Raw genomic sequence first — 19,988 nt, 5'->3', positions numbered from 1 at the left:
GAAAAGATGCTTGGAATGATTTCAATTTTTTTGAATTTACCAGACTAGATTTATGGCCCAGGATGTTATCTGTACTGGAGAAGGTTCCATGTGCACTTGAGAAAAAGGTGAAATTCATTGTTTTTGGGTGAAATGTCCTATGGATATCAATTAGGTCTAACTGGTTTATTGTATCATATAAAGTTTATGTTTCCTTGTTAATTTTCTGTTTAGTTGATCTATCCATAGGTGTGAGTGGGGTATTAAATTCTCCCACTATTATTGCGTTATTGTTAATTTTCCCTTTCATACTTGTTAGCATTTGTCTTACATGTTGTGGTGCTCCTATGTTACCGCTACTGCTAAGTTACTTCAGGCGTGTCCGGCTCTGTGCAACCCCAGAGACAGCAGCCCACTAGGCTCCCCGGTCCCTGGGACTCTCCAGGCAAGAACACTGGAGTGGGTTGCCATTTCCTTCTCCAGTGCATGAAAGTGAAAAGTGAAACTGAAGTCGATCAGTTGTGTCCAATCCTCAGCGACACCATGGACTGCAGCCTTCCAGGCTCCTCCGTCCATGGAATTTTCCAGTCAAGAATACTGGAGTGGGGTGCCATTGCCTTCTCCATGCTCCTACGTTGGGTGCATCAGTTCAGTTCAGTTGCTCAGTCGTGTCCGACTCTTTGCGACCCCATGACTCGCAGCACGCCAGGCCTCCCTGTCCATCACCAATTCCCAGAGTTCACTCAGACTCACTTCCATTGAGTCCATGATGCCATCCAGCCATCTCATCCTGGGTCGTCCCCTTCACCTCCTGCCCCCAATCCCAACCAGCATCAGAGTCCTTTCCAATGAGTCAACTCTTCACATGAGGTGGCCAAAGTACTGGAGCTTCAGCTTCAGCATCATTCCTTCCAAAGTAATCCCAGGGCTGATCTCCTTTAGAATGGACTGGTTGGATCTCCTTGCAGTCCAAGGGACTCTCAAGAGTCTTCTCCAACACCACAGTTCAAAAGCATCAATTCTTCGGTGCTCAGCCTTCTTCACAGTCCAACTCTCACATCCATACATGACCACTGGAAAAACCATAGCCTTGACTAGACGGACCTTAGTCCGCAAAGTAATGTCTCTGCTTTTGAATATACTATCTAGGTTGGTCACAACTTTTCTTCCAAGGAGTAAGCGCCTTTTAATTTCATGGCTGCAGTCACCATCTGCAGTGATTTTGGAGCCCCAAAAAATAAAGTCTGACACTGTTTCTACTGTTTCCCCATCTATTTCCCATGAAGTGATGGGACCAGATGCCATGATCTTCGTTTTCTGAATGTTGAGCTTTAAGCCAACTTTTTCACTCTCCTCTTTCACTTTCATCAAGAAGCTTTTTAGCTCCTCTTCACTTTCTGCCATAAGGGTGGTGTCATCTGCATATCTGAGATTATTGATATTTCTCCCGGCAATCTTGATTCCAGCTTGTGTTTCTTCCAGTCCAGCGTTTCTCATGATGTACTCTGCATACAAGTTAAATAAGCAGGGTGACAATATACAGCCTTGACGTACTCCTTTTCCTATTTGGAACCAGTCTGTTGTTCCATGTGCAGTTCTAACTGTTGTTACCTGACCTGCATACAGATTTCTCAAGAGGCAGGTCAGGTGGTCTGGTATTCCCATCTCTTTCAGAATTCTCCACAGTTGATTGTGATCCACACAGTCAAAGGCTTTGGCATAGTCAATAAAGCAGATGTTTTTCTGGAACTCTCTTGCTTTTTTGATGATCCAGCGGATGTTGGCAATTTGATCTCTGGTTCCTCTGCCTTTTCTAAAACCATCTTGAACATCAGGGAGTTCACGGTTCACGTATTGCTGAAGTCTGGCTTGTAGAATTTTGAGCATTATTTTACTAGCGTGTGAGATGAGTGTAATTGTGTGGTAGTTTGAGCATTCTTTGGCATTACCTTTCTTTGGAATTGGAATGAAAACTGACCTTTTCCAGTCCTGTGGCCACTGCTGAGTTTTCCAAATTGCTGGCATATTGAGTGCAGCACTTTTGCAGCATCATCTTTCAGGATTTGAAACAGCTCAACTGGAATTCGATCACCTCCACTAGCTTTGTTCATAGTGATGCTTTCTAAGGCCCACTTGACTTCACATTCCAAGATGTCTGGCTCTAGATTAGTGATCACATCATCATGATTATCTGGGTCGTGAAGATCTTTTTTGTGCAGCTCTTCTCTGTATTCTTGCCACCTCTTCTTAATATCTTCTGCTTCTGTTAGGTCCAGACCATTTCTGTCCTTTATTGACCTATCTTTGCATGAAATGTTCCCTTGGTATCTCTAATTTTCTTGAAGAGATCTCTAGTCTTTCCCATTCTGTTGTTTTCCTCTATTTCTTTGCATTGATCACTGAAGAAGGCTTTCTTATCTCTTCTTGCTGTTCTTTGGAACTCTGCATTCAGTTGCTTCTATCTTTGCTTTTCTCCTTGGCTTTTCACCTCTCTTCTTTTCTCAACTATTTGTAAGACTTCCCCAGACAGCCATTTTGCTTTTTTGCATTTCTTTTCCATGGGGATGGTCTTGATCCCTGTCTCCTGTACAATGTCATGAACCTCATTCCATAGTTCATCAGGCACTCTATCTATCAGATCTAGACCCTTAAATCTATTTCTCACTTCCACTGTATAATCATAAGGGATTTGATTTAGGTCATACCTGAATGGTCTAGCGGTTTTCCCTACTTTCTTAAATTTAAGTCTGAATTTGGCAATAAGGAGTTCATGATCAGAGCCACAGTCAGCTCCTGGTCTTGTTTTTGTTGACTGTATAGAGCTTCTCCATCTTTGGCTGCAAAGAACATAATCAGTCTGATTTCGGTGTTGACCATCTGGTGATGTCCATGTGTAGAGTCTTCTCTTGTGTTGTTGGAAGAGGGTGTTTGCTATGACCAGTGCATTTTCTTGGCAAAGCTCTATTAGTCTTTGCCCTGCTTCATTCCGTATTCCAAGGCCAAATTTGCCTGTTACTCCAGGTGTTTCTTGACTTCCTACTTTTGCATTCCAGTCCCCTATAATGAAAAGGACATCTTTTTTGGGTGTTAGTTCTAAAAGGTCTTGTAGGTCTTCATAGAACCATTCAACTTCAGCTTCTTTAGCATTACTGGTCGGGGCATAGACTTGGATTACTGTGATATTGAATGGTTTGCCTTGGAAACAAACAGAGATCATTCTGTCTTTTTTGAGATTGCATCCAGGTACTGCATTTTGAACTCTTTCGTTGATCATGATGGCGACTCCATTTCTTCTGAGGGATTCCTGCCCGCGGTAGTAGATGTAATGGTCATCTGAGTTAAGTTCACCCATTCCATTCCATTTTAGTTCGCTGATTCCTAAAATGTTGTTCACCCTTGCCATCTCCTGTTTGACCACTTCCAATTTGCCTTGATTCATGGACCTGACATTCCAGGTTCCTATGCAATATTGCTCTTTACAGCATCGGATCTTGCTTCTATCACCAGTCATATCCATAACTGGGTATTGTTTTTGCTTTGGCTCCATCCCTACATTCTTTCTGGAGTTATTTCTCCACTGATCTCCAGTAGTATATTGGGCACCTAATGACCTGGGTAGTTCCTCTTTTGGTATGCCATCATTTTGCCTTTTCCTATTGTTCATGGGGTTCTCAAGGCAAGAATACTGAAGTGGCTTGCCATTCCCTTCTCCAGTGGGCCACATTCTGTCAGGCCTCTCCACCATGACCCGCCTGTCTTGGGTTGCCCTGCAGGCATGGCTTGGTTTCATTGAGTTAGACAAGGCTGTGGTCCTAGTGTGATTAGATTGACTAGTTTTCTGTGAGTAGGGTTTCAGTGTGTCTGCTCTCTGATTCCCTCTTGCAACACGTACCATCTTACTTGGATTTCTCTTACCTTGGCGTGGGGTATCTCTTCACAGCTGCTCCAGCAAAGCACAGATGCTGCTCCTTACCTTGGATGAGGGATATCTCCTTACCGCCACCATTCCTGACCTTCAACATGGGATAGCTCCTCTTGGCTCTCCTGTGCTGTGCAGCCACCACTCCTCGGGTTGCTCCTCCTGGCCCTGGGCGTGGGTGGCTCCTCCCAGCTGCCACCCCTGGCCTCAGGCTCGGGGTGGCTCCTCAAGGTCACTGCCCCTGGCCTCGGGTGTGAGGTGGCTTCTCCTGGCCGCCCCTGATATCAGATGCGGGGTGTATCCTCCCGGCCGCCACTGACCTCGGACTAGGGGTAGCTCCTCTGGGCCCCCGCCCCTGACCTAAGACGTGGGGTGTCTCCTCCCGGCTCGTGCTCCTGCCCTCGGACGTGGGATAGCTCCTCCCAGCCGCCGCCACTGACCTCGGATGCAGGGTAGCTCCTCTCGGCTGTTCCTGTGCTGTGGCAGCTGGGCACTCTAGGCCGCTGCCCCTACCTCGGACGTGGGGTAGCTCCTCTCGGCTACGCCTAGTGAGCCGGCCAGCAGCCGCCCGCGCCTAGTGAGCCGGCCCGCAGCAGCCCGTGCCTAGTGAGCTGGCTCTGCAAGCCGGCTTGATTGTTATATCTTCTTCTTGGATTGATCCTTTGATCATTATGTAGTGTCCTTTTTTGTCTCTTTTCACAGCCTTTGTTTTAAAGTCTATTTTATCAGATATGAGTATTGCTACTCCTGCTTTCTTTTGGTCTCTATTTGCATGGAATATCTTTTTCCAGCCCTTCACTTTCAGTCTGTATGTGTCCCTTGTTTCGAGGTGGGTCTCTTGTAGACGATATATGTAGAGGTCTGGTTTTTGTATCCATTCAGCCAGTCTTTGTCTTTTGGTTGGGGCATTCAAACTATTTACATTTAAGGTAATTATTGAGTATGATCCCGTTGCCATTTACTTTATTGTTTTGGGTTCGGGTTTATACACCCATTTTGTGTTTTCTGTCTAGAGAAGATCCTTTAGCATTTGTTGGAGAGCTGGTTTGGTGGTGCTGAACTCTCTCAGCTTTTGCTTGTCTGTAAAGCTTTTGATTTCTCCTTCATATTTGAATGAGATTCTTGCTGGGTACAGTGATTTGGGCTGTAGGTTATTTTCTTTCATTACTCTAGGTATGTCCTGTCATTCCCTTCTGGTCTGAAGAGTTTCTATTGAAAGATCAGCTGTTATCTTTATGGGAATATCCTTGTGTGTTATTTGTTGTTTTTCCCTTGCTGCTTTTAATATTTGTTCTTTGTGTTTGATCTTTGTTAATTTGATTAATACGTACCTTGGGGTGTTTCACCTTCAGTTGATCCTGTTTGGGTCTCTCTGGGTTTCTTGGACTTGGATGATTATTTCCTTCCTCATTTTAGGGAAGTTTTCAACTATTATTTCCTCAAGTATTTTCTCATGGTCTTTCTCTTTTTCTTCTTCTTCTGAGACTTCTATGATTTGAATGTTGGGGTATTTAATATTGTCCCAGAGGTCTCTGAGATTGTCCTCATTTCTTTTAATTCGGTTTTTTTTCTCTCTGTTTCATTTATTTCTACCATTCTATCTTCTACCTCACTTATCCTATCTTCTGCCTCCGTTATTCTACTGTTGGTTCCCTCCAGTGTTTTTTATCTCATTTATTGCAGTATTCATTATATATTAACTCTTTTTTATTTCTTCTAGGTCCTTGTTAAACCTTTCTTGCATCTTCTCAATCTTTGTCTCTAATCTATTTATCTGTAACTTCATTTTGTTTTCAAGATTTTGGATCATTTTCACTATCATTATTCAGAATTCTTTACAAGTAGATTCCCTATCTCTTCCTCTTTCGTTTGGTTTGGTGGGCATTTATTCTGTTGCTTTACCTGCTGGGTATTTCTCTGCCTCATCTTGTTTATATTGCTGCATTTGGGGTGGCCTTTCAGTATTCTGGCAGTTTGTGGAGTTCTCTTTATTGTGGAGTTTCCTCACTGTGGGTGGGGTTGGATGGGTGGCTTGTCAAGGTTTCCTGGTTAGGGAAGCTTGTGTCAGTGTTCTAGTCGGTGCAGCTGGATTTCTTCTCTCTGGAGTGCAGTGAAGTGTCCAGTAATAAGCTATGAGATGTCAATGGGTTTGGAGTGACTTTGGGCAGCCTGTATATTGACACTCAGGGCTATGTTCCTGTGTTGCTGGAGAATTTGTGTGGTATGTCTTGCTCTGGAACTTGTTGGCCCTTGGGTGGTGCTTGGTTTCAGTGTAGGTATGGAGGCATTTGATGAGCTCCTATCGATTAATGTTCCCTGGAGTCAGGAGTTCTCTGGTATTCTCAGGATTTGGACTTAAGCCTCCTGCCTCTGGTTTTCAGTCTTATTGTTACAGTAGCCTCAAGACTTCTCCATCTGTCACTTCCAAGGTGGTTCCCTCAGTTTTAGCTTCTTCTGTTTGCTGGTCTCTTCAGTGTCTAATTTTTGTCCTGACACAAGGGGGCGGTGGTGGACAGTTCTTTAGGCTCCCTTGTTCAGTCGTTATGTGGGGAGGGAGGGACGCTGCAAATGAATAACACTGGTGTGTGCTTGCAGTGTCTTGGCCACACTGGGTTTGACCCCGCTCACAGCTTGTGTGTTTTCCCTGTCTACACTGCTTAGGCTCTAGGTTGCTCTGCCAGGAACTGTCTGAGGCCGGCCCTGGGTTGTATGCACTTCCCAGGTCTAAGCCGCTCAGGTTCAGATACTCAGGTACTCCTCAAAGGCACAGACTCGGTTGGGCCTGCGTTTTGTGCCTTTCCCAGGTCTGAGCAACTCAGGTGACCAGGTGTTTGGCGAGCGTGGTAGCTGCGACTTATCGCCTCCCCTGTCCCTACCACTTGGTTTTCTGGGTGTACAACCGGCACACCTTCTCAGGTGGCTGTCGACCGTCCAAAACCCCAAGAAGTCTTGGTTAGCAATGAAGCCTGCTTGCAGTTTGGTAGATGATGCCTCTCTGGGGCCACGATTGTCCCCTTCCAGCTTTGGCTGCCCTCGCCTACTTGTCTCCGGCTGGGGATGGGCCGGTCCGCAGCCAGCTAGCTCTGCTCAGTCCTTTGTTCTGTGAGCGGTCCTGACAGTGTCTTAGGTTAGGGCTTTTCGCATAGCTCTAGTCAGTCCTTTGTTCTGTGAGTGCGTCTGGCGGTGTCTTAGGGTAGGGCTTTTCACAGATTAGCTATCCCACAGTCTGGTTTGCTTTCTCAAGTTAGTTCCCTCAGATTGCCCTGGGGCATTCAGGCCCGGTCCTTACTCTAAGCAATGCAGCTCTCGCCTCCCTGCCCAGCCCCTGCTTGCTAGTGGGGGATGCGGGTGTCTGCGCTGCTTCTCCACTGGGAGTTACTGTTGGGCACGTAATTTGTGGGTTTTAATTATTTATTTTTTCCTCCCAGTTATGTTGCCCTCTGAGGTTCTAAGGCTCGCCACAGACTCACCAGTGAGAGTGTTTCCTGGTGTTTGGAAACCTCTCTTTTTTTAAGACTCCCTTCCCAGGATGGATCTCTGTCCCTACCTCTTTTGTCTCTCTTTTTATCTTTTATATTTTTTCCTACCTCCTTTTGAAGACAATGGGCTGCTTTTCTGGGTGCCTGATGTTTTCTGCCGGCATTCAGAAGTTGTTTTGTGGAATTTACTCAGCGTTCAAATGCTCTTTTGATGAATTTGTGGGGCAGAAAGTGGTCTCCCTGTCCTATTCCTCCACCATCTTAGGACCACCTCCTGCTTCACAGTCTATGTTTTAGTTTGGTTTGGGGACAGCAATTTTTTATTTAAAACTTTTTTTGTTAATATTTTCTCCCCTCCTTTTATTTATAGGGAACGTGCTCAGTCACTTTCAATGGGCACCAAGAAAAAGGTCTTGGTTCTTGGATCTGGTTACGTATCTGAGCCTGTATTGGAATACCTGTCGAGAGATGACAGTATTGAAATAACAGTAGGTAAATAAGTCCCAATTTTTAAAGACGAAGAAGTAAAACTGATTTCAAAACATGGTTACTCTGTGAATTTTAAATCACAGTCTTGTTTCTAAACTTCAAAAAATAATTTTTGGAGATGTTAAAGTGTGTTTTACTCTCTGATTAGTGAAAGGAAATCTAAAGCTTGGACTTTTTAATTCTTGAAACAGGTTCTGACATGAAGAATCAAATTGAACAATTAGGCAAGAAATATAATATTAATCCTGTTAGCCTGCACATTGGTAAACAAGAAGAGAAGTTGAGCTCCTTGGTGGCAACACAGGATCTTGTCATCAGGTTAGTATGTAGCAAGAAATGATTGACATATGTTTCGTTGTTATTTTTTTAGTTTCTCTCTTCTGTCTTCTCCTTTCCCCTTCTCCCTCTATCCTTCCCTCCTCTCTCCTCTCCTTTTCTCTTCTCTCAATAAACTTTTATTTTTTTTTATTTTTTTAAAAAATGTATATTTATTTATTTGGCTGCACTGTGTCTTAGTTGCAGTATGTGAACTCTTAATTGCTACATGTGGGATCTCGTTCCCTGACCAGGGATCAAACCCAGACCCCCTGCATTGGGAGTACAGAGTCTTAGCCACTGGACCACCAGGGAAGTCCCTCAATAAACTTTTAAATTGAAGTGTGCATCTGGGAAAGTGCATAACTCAGAGCTAGGTAGTTCAATGAATTTTCACAAAGTGAACACAGCATGTAACCATCACTCACATCAGAAACAGAATATAATAGCAACCAAGAAGCTCTCCTTGTGCCTCTATTTATTACTAGTCCCATCCTTCAAGGGTAAGCACTGTCCTGGCTTCTAACATAGAGATTCATTTTTGCTAGTTTTCGTTGTGTACAATCAAAATCTTTTAGTGTGTCCCGTTTTGTGGCTGCCTTCTTTCACTCAGTATTGTGACTGTGAGAGTCTTCTGTTTTGTTGTCTGTAATTGTAGCTTATTCTCTTTGCTGTGTAATGTTCCATTATGTGAATATACTATTATTATCCATTTGACTAGTGATGGATATTTAGGTTGTTCCGAGAATTTGGCTATTATGAATTGTGCTGCTATGAACAATTTAGTCCTTGTCTTTTGGTTACCATATATATGCATTTCTGTTGGATATTTACCTAGAAGTGGAATTGCTGGGTCATGAGGCACTCATGACTCATATTTTGGTGGCTATTTTAACCTTTGGACTTATAAAGCTTAAACGAGAGTGAGTAGATTCTTTAGCCCCATGACCATTTTTAGCCTTAACGGAGAAACAGACCTTGAAATAAATATATAATTTATTATTGTCTAATACAAATTCAGATCTAACTTCTAGATATTTGGCTACGTGATACTAGATACTTCATTTTGAAATTACCAAAGTGATGAGAATAAGCCGTTTATTCCTAGAATATATTTTTTTCCTAGAAGACAGAAGGAACTTAAGCTGCTCTTTCATAATTATATAACTTTCATAGTTCCAACTCAAATGATATCTTTGGGAGAAGTTCTGTGATGTCCTCCTTAAAAAAGATAGGGGTGCTTGGAAATCAGACACAATGAAAGGTAATTCTAAGGGGAACTTTCACATTATCTCTTCATATAGGATCACTTTGAACACTCAAAATCATTATTCAATATATAAAAATTTAATGTGCATTAATTATTTTTCAGTAAAAATTTATTAATAACCAATAGACCTTGTCTGTCAGGATATGAGTATGAAAGCAAGCCCTTATTCAAAATGAAATATTGTAGCCTACTGATAAAGAGAATTTGTTTTGCCACACATAGGTACCTAAATATAAAATTGTTGTTTGATTAAAAAAAAGAACATAATAAAACACATTTTGAACAAAATTGGAAGCAAAATATGAGAAAATCATGGACACAGACAACAAGCTAATAATAGGTATAAATTTTAAAGTTCATTGACCTTTAAGATTTAACGTTAGCAAAATCTGTTTTATATTTAATTTTTCTTAGTTGATTGAGTTTCTATGCTGAATAGTGGAAATGCTGTTAAACATTGCTATCCTGTAGGGTTTCTTAAATATCTTTTTATTTTTTAATTTGGAGAAAGAATGTTTTGATGTAAATACAATGTTAGGGGCTACCAAAGTAAAACAAATGGAGAATGTTTCACAAGATTTTGTAATAATATATCAAATTCTCATGGTCTTATTTTGCAATTTTAGTTTTTAATGAGCTAATGAAAAGTCATAATTGAGTTAGATATATTACTTTGAGAATTAGATTTATATTTTTTCTATGTTTGCACAAGTGGCATTTCCAACTATTTGGATTGAGTTATGTGCTGGTGAATAGATGCTCGCTTACATACATAATGAATTATGAGTTCTAATAGCTTTGTCTAATATAGGCACCCCAGTTAAAGTCCTATCATTCTAGTTCTCAGCATATTATTAGATTAGTGCTGATAATGACAAAATTAAAAAAATTCTTAGATCTTGATAAAATTTTGATCAGGCAAGTTTTCATTGTGAAGAATGTGACAAAAAAACCCTTCACTTAACCTTTAAGATAATGCCATGGAACATTTTCTGTTAATACTTTTCCAACAAAGAGTTTTGTAGATATTTGGCACATTGGCTTTTGAAGGGCTACTATATTCAGTAACAATTATTTTTGATTAAAAAAGCTGAAATACAGAGATAAGGAGTTTTCATATTGTCGTTGGCAAGATACATATATAATTCTGTTATGCATGGTAATAAATCTAAGTAACAGTACTCTGTTCTGTTAACCCGAGGAGAGATAAGTGCCTGAGAGGTGATTTTATTGTTTGGTTTTATGTGAAATACAGAAAATCTGAAATAAACAGGATGAACGTAACAAGTACAGTGATACACTATAATAATGTTTATAAGTTTGTATCTATATTTTCATTATACTGTGTAGATAGCTTTACCAAATAGGTAATAAGCTAGTAGAACTTACTGTTATATGACTGATAGGATGCGTATTAGTCCTTGGATAGAATATGAATATACTAATATATATCAATATTTGTGGAAAGTCATTTTTTTGTGATTGTGTAGTCCCAGCACCAAAGTAAAACATCTGAGCGAGATGCTTAGAAAACTTAAAGTTGAGTTTTGAGTACAGTTTCCGTTTTTGCTCACCATATAGACTTTTAGGGCTTCTTAGGTGGTGAAGAACCCGCCTGCCAATGCAGGAGACATAAGAAACGCAGGTGTCATCCCTGCATGGGGAAGATCCCCCGGAGGAGGGCATGGCAACCCCCTCCAGCATTCTTTTTCTTTTAAAAAAATTGATCTATTTTTTGAATTGAAGGATAATTGCTTTACAGAATTTTGTTGATTTCTGCCAAACATCATACTCCAGCATTCTTGCCGACAGAGGAGCCTAGTGGGCTACAGTCCATAGCGTCGCAAGGAGTCGACACGACTGAAGCAACGTAGCACGCGTGCATAAACTTTTAGCTGTTTTGATAGCTTTTACAACAATCAATACCCATAAAACTCATTTCCTCCTCTGGCCTTGCCTGCTGCTGCTGCTGCTAAGTCGCTTCAGTCATGTCGGACTCTGTGCGATCCCATAGACAGCAGCCCGCCGTATGTGCTCCAAGTCCCTGGGATTCTCCAATACGTGAAAGTGAAGTTGCTCAGTAGTGTCCGACTCTTAGTGACCCATGGACTGCAGCCTACCAGGCTCCTCCGTCCATGGGATTTTCCAGGCAAGAGGACCGGAGTGGGTTGCCATCGCCTTCTCCTCTGGCCTTGCCTAGACTCTCCTTTTTAATGTAACTATGGATTACCTTGACTTAGTTTAATGACAGCCGTTTGGAAGACTTGGAGGTAAAAAGAATAGCAACCTTATCTTTTATTAGGGAACTCAAGACAGAAAATCATAGAAATATAAGGATAAGTAAAATAAATTCTATTAAATGTTATAAAGGGAGTGCATACAGAGGAAGATCTGGATTTGGGAAAACCTGGGAAAGTTTCCTGGAGGATGTACCTTTTCAGACTTTTCTTAAAGGAAGGTTTGACCTGGATGGGGGTGGGCAGGTGAGGGACAATTTTAAGTGGATATAGTGAAAGTAAAGTTTCAGAAATGGATAAGTAAAGGCTGTGAGTGGAGAATTATAATAGCTTCTATAATTTATAAAGGAGATACAGGGAGGAAAAATGGAAGGGTGAACTGAAGATCATATTGAGAAGAGTTTTAAATACGAAAACAGGATGAATTTATTCTATGGTCTTCAAGGAGTAATTGATCATCTCTGAGAGAATTATCACGTGATGTCTTCACTTCAGCGCAGGTCAAGGTGTGTTGGAAGGAGAGTTGGAAAAGAAAGTTTCTAATGAGTTTCTCCCTCTGTTTTTAAGCTTATTGCCTTATGTATTGCATCCTCTTGTGGCCAAGGCATGCATCGCAAGCAAAGTTAACATGATCACTGCAAGCTACATCACCCCAGCGCTAAAAGAATTAGGAAAGAGGTAAGTTTCAGTCAGTTTTCAGCGGCTCCATGGAATTTTTAAATTTTTCTATCTGAAGTTTCCTTCTTTCTCTTTCTACCTCTTTTAGTGTGGAAGATGCTGGCATCACAGTCATTGGCGAATTGGGATTGGACCCTGGTCTTGATCATATGTTGGCAATGGAAACAATAGATAAAGCCAAAGAAGTGGGAGCCACGGTGAGCCCAACTGAGACCCAAAGTTCCGTTTAGGAAATTATTAAGAGGTCTAGATTTTTGTGTACAGAAATAATTTTTCTACAATTTTGATTAAAGAAACTGCTATGTTTTTTAAAGGTTATATTCCATTTATAATTATTATAAAATGTTGGCTGTGTTCCCTCTGTTGTATAATATTTCCTTATAGCTCTTTTTTTTAGGCACTTTTAAGATCATAGTTTATTTATTACTTCAGATAAAAAGATAGTATACATATTAGGGAATCCCTTAAAACTCAACTCTAGAGTTATACACCATCTAGTACTTTTGCACTGAATGTTAACCAAAAAAATCTCTAAACCCCTGAAAACCCCACTAGTAACATGAACTAAATTTTGACATTTAATTTGTTCAATATATAGTATTTACGTTATGAAACCAAAGGACTGTAGCCTATCAGGCTCCTCCATCCATGGGATTTTCCAGGCAAGAGTGCTGGAGTGGATTGCCATTTCCTTCTCCAGATCCAATAAACAGTGCTGTGTTTTATTTATACATAATAGTTTGTACCTCTTAATACCCTGCCCCTCTATTGCACCTCCCCACTTCCCTTTCCCCACTGGTAACCACTAGTTTGTTCTCTTTATCTGTGACTCTGCTTCTTTTCTGTTATATTTGCTAGATTTTTAGATTCCACATATAAGTGATATCATGCAGTCTTTCTCTGTCTGCTTATTTCACTTAGCGTAATACCCTACAAGTCCATTCATGTTGTTGCAAATGGCAAGATTTAATTATTTTTATCGCTGAGTAGTATTCCATTGTATACATATACCCCATCTTCTTTATCCATTCATCTGTTGATGGACAATTAGGTGCTTCCATATCTTGGCAAATATAAATAATGCTGTGATGAACATTGGGGTGCATGCATCTTTTTAAATTAATATTTTTTTCAGGTATATACCCAGGAGTGATATATATATGGTATATAATATGGTAATTCTATTTTTAGTTTTTTGAGAAATATCCATGCTGTTTTCCACAGCAGCTGTACCAATATACTTTCCCACCAATAGTGTGTACGGTTCCGTTTTCTTCACATCCTCTCCAACGTTTGTTATTTGTGTTCTTATTGATGATAGTTACTCTGACATGTGTGAGGTGATATTTCTGATTGTGATTTAATTTGTATTTCCCTGATGATTAGCAGTGTTGAGCATCTTTCTATGTGCCTATTGGCCGTCTGCATTTCCTTTTGGAAAAATGCCTGTTCAGGCCTTCTGCCCATTTTTAAATCAGGTTGTTTGTTTTTTTGATGTTGGGTTGAATGAGCTGTTTATATGTTTTAAGTATTAACATGTTATTAGTCATATCATTTATAAATACTTTCTCCCATTCAGTAGGTTGTCATTTGTTTTGTCAATGGTTTTCTCTGCTGTGCAAAAGCTTTAAATTTTAATTAGGTCTCATTTATTTATTTTTGCTTTTATTTCTTTTGCACTGGGAGACGGATCCAAAAAAAATATTGCTCTAATTTGTGTCAAAGAGTGTTCTGCCTATGTTTCCTTAGGAGTTTCATGGTTTCTGGTTTCGCACTTTGGTCTTTAGTCTATTTTGCAAAAAAGCTGCTGCATTCTAACTCATACTATGACTAGAAATTTCAAGTATAATTTTGAAACTGCAGAAATATTTGTGTGGTTAAAAAGAGTCCAAGTCTTAGCATAAATTTTTGGAGAAATAGATGCTACTATAATATTTTGGTTTGATCAAAGACTTAGACTGCTACTTCATCCAAAATAGACTAGAGACCTAAGTGTAAGACCAGAAACCATGAAACTTATAAAGGAAAACATCAGCAGGATACTCTTTGACATAAATTGCAGCAAAAAAATTTTGTTTTTTGATCTTTAGACTGCTTTGAAAATTCTGTAGTATGGTTTGACTTTTAAAAGTCAGAAAAAATTCTTTATAATATTATCAATCTGTTGGTATATAAAATATCTTTTATACATAAGAAGGAGCTATTGGACATAAAGTGTGATGAATCAAATTATATATAACCTAAAATAGATTATATATGTATATAATCAAATAAAATTTCTAATTAATTAAGCTGTATCATGCAATTAACAATATTTTATATTAATATATTAATCAGTATAAATAATTATGCACATATAACCAAATTATAATAAAATATATAATTTGAATTAAAAGGAGGCAATGATCAAGCAGAATTGAACTAACAGTTGGAGTTTTAATGGAGCAAAATATTAGTCACAGTATCTAGAGGATTAAAAAATATATATATATAAATATAATGGACTTAAGTGGTGTTTGGCTTTAAGGATGTATTTTTGAAAGCGTTTGTAACTTTAAGAAAGGAGAAACTTTAATAAGTTTACTTTATTTGTGTCATTGTACTTAATCATTTGGATAGATTAGTCTATCTTATTGCTGATTCTTTATTTTACAGATTGAGTCTTATGTTTCCTACTGCGGTGGCCTTCCAGCTCCTGAATATTCAGACAATCCTTTGAGATACAAATTTAGCTGGAGTCCAGTGGGAGTTCTGATGAACATAATGCAGCCCGCTACCTACCTGCTCAATGGAAAGGTAAAGGAGGGTCATCAAAGCTTTAGAGATACAAACCCAAAATAACTGCCTAAGAAAATCCAAAATCTTTTCCCCTGATTCCAAGGCCCTTTAATGCTGGCTGTGCTGCTTGTCCTCCATTTCCCCCTCCTGCAGTGTTTCCTGGTGTGCATTTTCTGTTCTATTCAGTGTGCTTTCCCCACCATCCCCAGCAAAGCTCATTCTTTCCTCTTTGCTTTCTTGCAAATTGTTTCTGCAGTTTAAACACTCAGCTGCTCTGCAAGTGTATCTGCTGGTCATCTTGCAGTTTGTTTCAGCATGGCAAATGTTTACTGAGTCCCTATTATATGCTAGACTTGGGCCAAGGCACTAAAGGTTATCACGCTGAGTGAAGTTCCTGATCTCAGAGAACTCATGACTGAAATGGAGTGGCTCTTGGGATGGAGAATTTGGTGGGTGAGGGAAAGAAACTAACATTTCTTTCCCAGCTGCTGTGTGGCAGAATGTAAGAGCATTCTGAGTTTAGTATTGTTTTCATCATTTTACTATAAGGAAACTGTGGCACAGAGAATGCTCACAGCCATTCAGCTGGGATTCAAATCCAGGTCTAAGCCTTTTTACCTCCTCTTTTACCAGATAGCTTCATGGCAGGAAAGGCAGACACTGGAAAGTTTGGTATAATTCAATGAGAGAAGTTCCAAAGTATGCTAACATGTCACAGTGATACAGATGAAAGAGTAGTTGACTTGATTTTGGTGAGGAAGTTGGGGAGAGGAAAATTAGCAGGAAGAGCTGTACTCAGCTTTAAGGGTTAAGAAGGTGCCAGCCTGGCAGAGACACTGCCACTCATGACTGTGCTGAGTGTCAATTCATCTAATTCTTACAATGCTATAAGGTTACCTTTTCATACTGTTCATGGGGTTCTCAAGGCAAGAATACTGAAGTGGCTTAAATACTGAATACTGAAGTTGGCTTAAGGCTCAACATTCAGAAAACTAACATCATGGCATCCAGTCCCATCACTTCATGCAAATAGATGGGGAAACAGTGGAAACAGTGGCTGACTTTATTTTGGTAGGCTCCAAAATCACTGCAGATGGTGATTGCAGCCATGAAATTAATAGACGCTTACTCCTTGGAAGGAAAATTATGACCAATCTAGACTGCATATTAAAAAGCAGAGACATAAGTAAAGGTCCATCTAGGTAAGGCTATGGTTTTTCCAGTAGTCATGTAAGGATGTGAGAGTTGGACTATACAGAAAGTTGAGCATGAAGAATTGATGCTTTTGAACTGTGGTGTTGGAGAAGACTCTTGAGAGTCCCTTGGACTGCAAGGAGATCCAACCAGTCCATCCTAAAGGAAAGCAGTCCTGAATGTTCATTGGAAGGATTGATGTTGAAGTTGAAATTCCAATATTTCGGCCACCTGATGTGAAGAGCTGACTCATTTGGAAAGACCCTGATGTTGGGAAAGATTGAAGGCAGGAAGAGAAGGGGACAACAGAGGATGAGATGGTTAGATGTCATCACTGACTCAGTGGACACAAGTTTGGGTAAATTCCGGGAGTTGATGATGGACAGGGAGGCCTGGCGTGCTGCAGTTCATGGGGTTGCAAAGAGTTGGACACGACTGAGCCAGCTGAACTGATAAGATTTTCATGATAGAAACAGGCATAAGAAGTGCTAACTCAACCTCAGTCAGAGATGGCAATTGGCATTAGTGAAAGTTGCTCAGTTGTGTCCAACTCTTTGTGACCCCATCGACTGTACCCTGGCATGGACTGTAGCTTCCCAGGCCCCTCTGTCCATGGAGTTCTTCAGGCCAGAATACTGGAGTGAGTAGCCATTCCCTTCTCCAGGGTATCTTCCCAACCCCAGGATCGAACCCAGGTCTCCTGCATTGCAAGCAGATTTTTTTTACCATCTGAGCCACCAGGGATTGCCAGTGTCCAAATCACATTGATCTGCTTTGATAGTTTATGCTCTTGACTGTAAAGAAAGACTCACACTTGGGAACAAATATAACCGGATCAAGGGTTCCTTTTTATGTTTTGTGCCCCAAGCACCTCACTCACCTCATGCTAGTCCTACCTCTACAGGGAGTGATAAATTATGTGATCAGACATGGGTCTAAAACAGATTATTCTGGCAGCAGTATGATAAGTTCTCAGTGTATCTGTGATCTAAATGTATTTTGTGTGAAAAAAGTAAATTGAAAGAATTTCTTAGGGTGAATGTTATTATCAACCACCTGGTTCTGTACCTATGATGACTGTGGCTCCCAGCCTTGCCTACAAACTGGAATTGCCAAGGCACTTAAAAAATACAGATGTCTGTGCTACATTCCCCAGAGATTCTGATTTTCCTGGGCTTGGGGATCTTTAAAAACCTCCCAAATGATTCTAATGTATAGCTGAAATTGAGGTGAACTGACTTAATGACCAGAGGACCAGAGCTGAACTTAAAGCATGACAGAGCAAGCAGGACACTTTACCTTGATTCTGGAAAGACACATTCACATGTTTCACGATATAAGACAGGACCCCTAGGTTCTGGTCCAAGTGCTGATATCCCTGAGTGTTACCAAAGACCATGCAGTTGTAAAGGTCAACTGGGCATCAGATGGTGGACACTAAAGTTCCATCTAGTTCTCCAGGTCTACAAATCATGAAGGTCTGGGCCCCCGTCTGAGGTTCTACCAGGCACACATCCTTTTCTACACCACTGCCGATCTCCTGTTGTGTGTCAACAGCCCCTTCCACCTTCTGCTGTGTGGATCAGAGACTGACCCACACTTGATATAAACTTACATATGAATGCAAGAAGAATTCTTGCTACCATTGCTCAAAATGCTTATTGTCAGGAGGCCATATAAAGATTATATGGCCAGATAAAGATTGTAGCAAGGAGAAGGTCAGTGGAGAGCAATATGTGCAACAGAAAGAGCAGGGAGCCTGATGCCAGGGGGCCTGGCATGGTGCTCTAGCTCTGCCATTTGCTGGCTGGCCAGTACTCAAGCCATCATTTCATCTCTCTGAGCTTTGGGTTCCCTGCCTGAAGATAAACATAATCACACCAGTCTTGCAGGGTTCTTGCAGTCGGGCTCTGTGAGGTCATATAGATTACACTCTGCTTAACAGCAGATTGTCAGGCATGTCTTAAGTCCCCAGCAAATATTAGCTGCATAAAGAAAGAAATGGTGATGAGAACTCAGGGAAAGCAAGAGGTTGTTTTCAGGCAGTAGCAGTTGTATTTGTTGAATTTGAAGTTTTCCCCTTTCATCCTGAACTCCTTTTGTAAAAGAAGAGTGCTTTTTTGCATCTCCCTGACACTGTGGAGGACACCAAGAGAAAACACGATGCTTTTCTTTTCTTTGCTAAAATGATACTTTTCTCAAGGTCTCCTCTTGTGACTGCAGCTTGTCCTGACCACTCCAGCCCCTGTTAACTATTCTCTTGTCTGAACTCCCACACTTTGATTGTCTGTGTCTAAGAACTTTCTGGATGCTGTATTATTCACTCAGCGATTCAAGTGCATCAGTCTATCTCCTAACCTGGATTGTTAGACTTCTCAAAGCCTCTCTTGTCCCTCCATCCTCTCTGTCACCATCACCTTCTGCCATGGAGCAGGCCTTACATAATTCACAGAATCATCACGGCAGAGCCAGGTGGCTTCTCTGGCTGCTGCTTGAAATAAAAACCTTAAGCTTTTCCAGCAACTCAGGCAGCAGCCTAGGATTTAGGATGTTTCTCACTGGAAATTACTGCAAGGATGTAGGACCACGAGCTCTATTACCGGTACTATTGTTCACTTCTAACTTCGAATCCTGTTTCCAACACATCTGATTTCCTTGCACATGTTTGGAGTCAGTGATTGTGTCTTCTCTGAGTTGTCTTCCCTCCATGGGTGGTGGAACATTGATGGCATCTGGGGGTGACGTGGCAGAGCTTTGCCACCATCTCCTTCAGCCTCCTCTCCCAAGTCACTCACAAGCAAAACACATAGCTAGAAGTAAGGATTGTGTTCTGCAAACACAGCTTTGAGATGGGCTCTCTGCCTCTGTCTCTATTGCCTGCCACTCCCTTGACTTCAGCACCCAGCCTCCTCTTTGTAGTTGCTGCTCTCCAAGCCTGCAGCCATTCTTAATGCAATTTTCAGGTGCATCACCAGTGGCATGATCAGGAATGCTGGACCTGGTTCATCCATATCCTTCTCAAAACATTGACCCACAAATGAGCACCATTAAGGGGACAGTATGGTATAGTAGGGGTATAGAATCTCTATAAAATCCCTCAGTGGTAAAGAACCCATCTGTCAGTGCAGGAGATATGGCTTTAATCCTTGGGTCGGGAAGATGCCCTGGAGAAGGAAATGGAAACCTTTCCACTCCAGTTTCTTGTCTGGAGAATTCCATGGACAAAGGAGCCTGGTGGGCTATAGTCCATGAGGTCACAAAAGAGATGGACACGATTTAGTGACTAGACAACAGCAACAAATGGTATAGTAGAAAGAACACGGATGTTGGATTCAAATACTTCAGTTTCATTCAATTGATCAGTCATATCCGACTTTTTGTGACCCCCTGGACTGCAGCATGCCAGGCTTCGCTGTCCATCACCAACTCCTGGAGTTTACCCAAACTCATGTCCATCGAGTTGATAATGCCATCCAACCATCTCATCCTTTTGCCATCCCTTTCTCCTCCTGCCTTCAGTCTTTCCCAGCATCAGAGCCTTTTCCAGTGAGTCAGTTCTTCACATCAGGTGGCCAAAGTACTGGAGTTTCAGCTTCGGCATCAGTCCTTCCAATGAACACCCAGGACTGATCTCCTTTAGAATGGACTGA

General features: G+C 41.1%; 1 protein-coding gene and 1 non-coding gene across 3 annotated transcripts in view; one reads left to right on the top strand and one right to left on the bottom strand.

Annotated features, from left to right (window-relative positions):
• The window catches only part of AASS (aminoadipate-semialdehyde synthase), an 83,087-nt gene that overhangs the window by 41,948 nt on the left and 21,151 nt on the right, over positions 1-19,988 (top strand). For both annotated transcript variants that reach the window (XM_069588287.1, XM_069588286.1), the window contains exons 14-18: positions 7,748-7,869; positions 8,058-8,184; positions 12,256-12,366; positions 12,455-12,563; positions 15,022-15,162. In XM_069588287.1, the coding sequence (XP_069444388.1) occupies positions 7,748-7,869; positions 8,058-8,184; positions 12,256-12,366; positions 12,455-12,563; positions 15,022-15,162 (610 nt within the window). The remainder of the gene's footprint in view (positions 1-7,747; positions 7,870-8,057; positions 8,185-12,255; positions 12,367-12,454; positions 12,564-15,021; positions 15,163-19,988) is intronic.
• On the bottom strand, positions 8,424-8,496 carry TRNAG-CCC (transfer RNA glycine (anticodon CCC)). The gene has a single exon. It is a non-coding gene; the product is annotated as a tRNA-Gly (tRNA).

This window comes from Ovis canadensis, chromosome 4 (genome assembly GCF_042477335.2).
Source record: "Ovis canadensis isolate MfBH-ARS-UI-01 breed Bighorn chromosome 4, ARS-UI_OviCan_v2, whole genome shotgun sequence".
Lineage (NCBI taxonomy): Eukaryota > Metazoa > Chordata > Mammalia > Artiodactyla > Bovidae > Ovis > Ovis canadensis.
The sequence above is the reverse complement of the archived record's forward strand: the minus strand, read 5'-3'. Positions and strand labels throughout refer to the sequence as shown.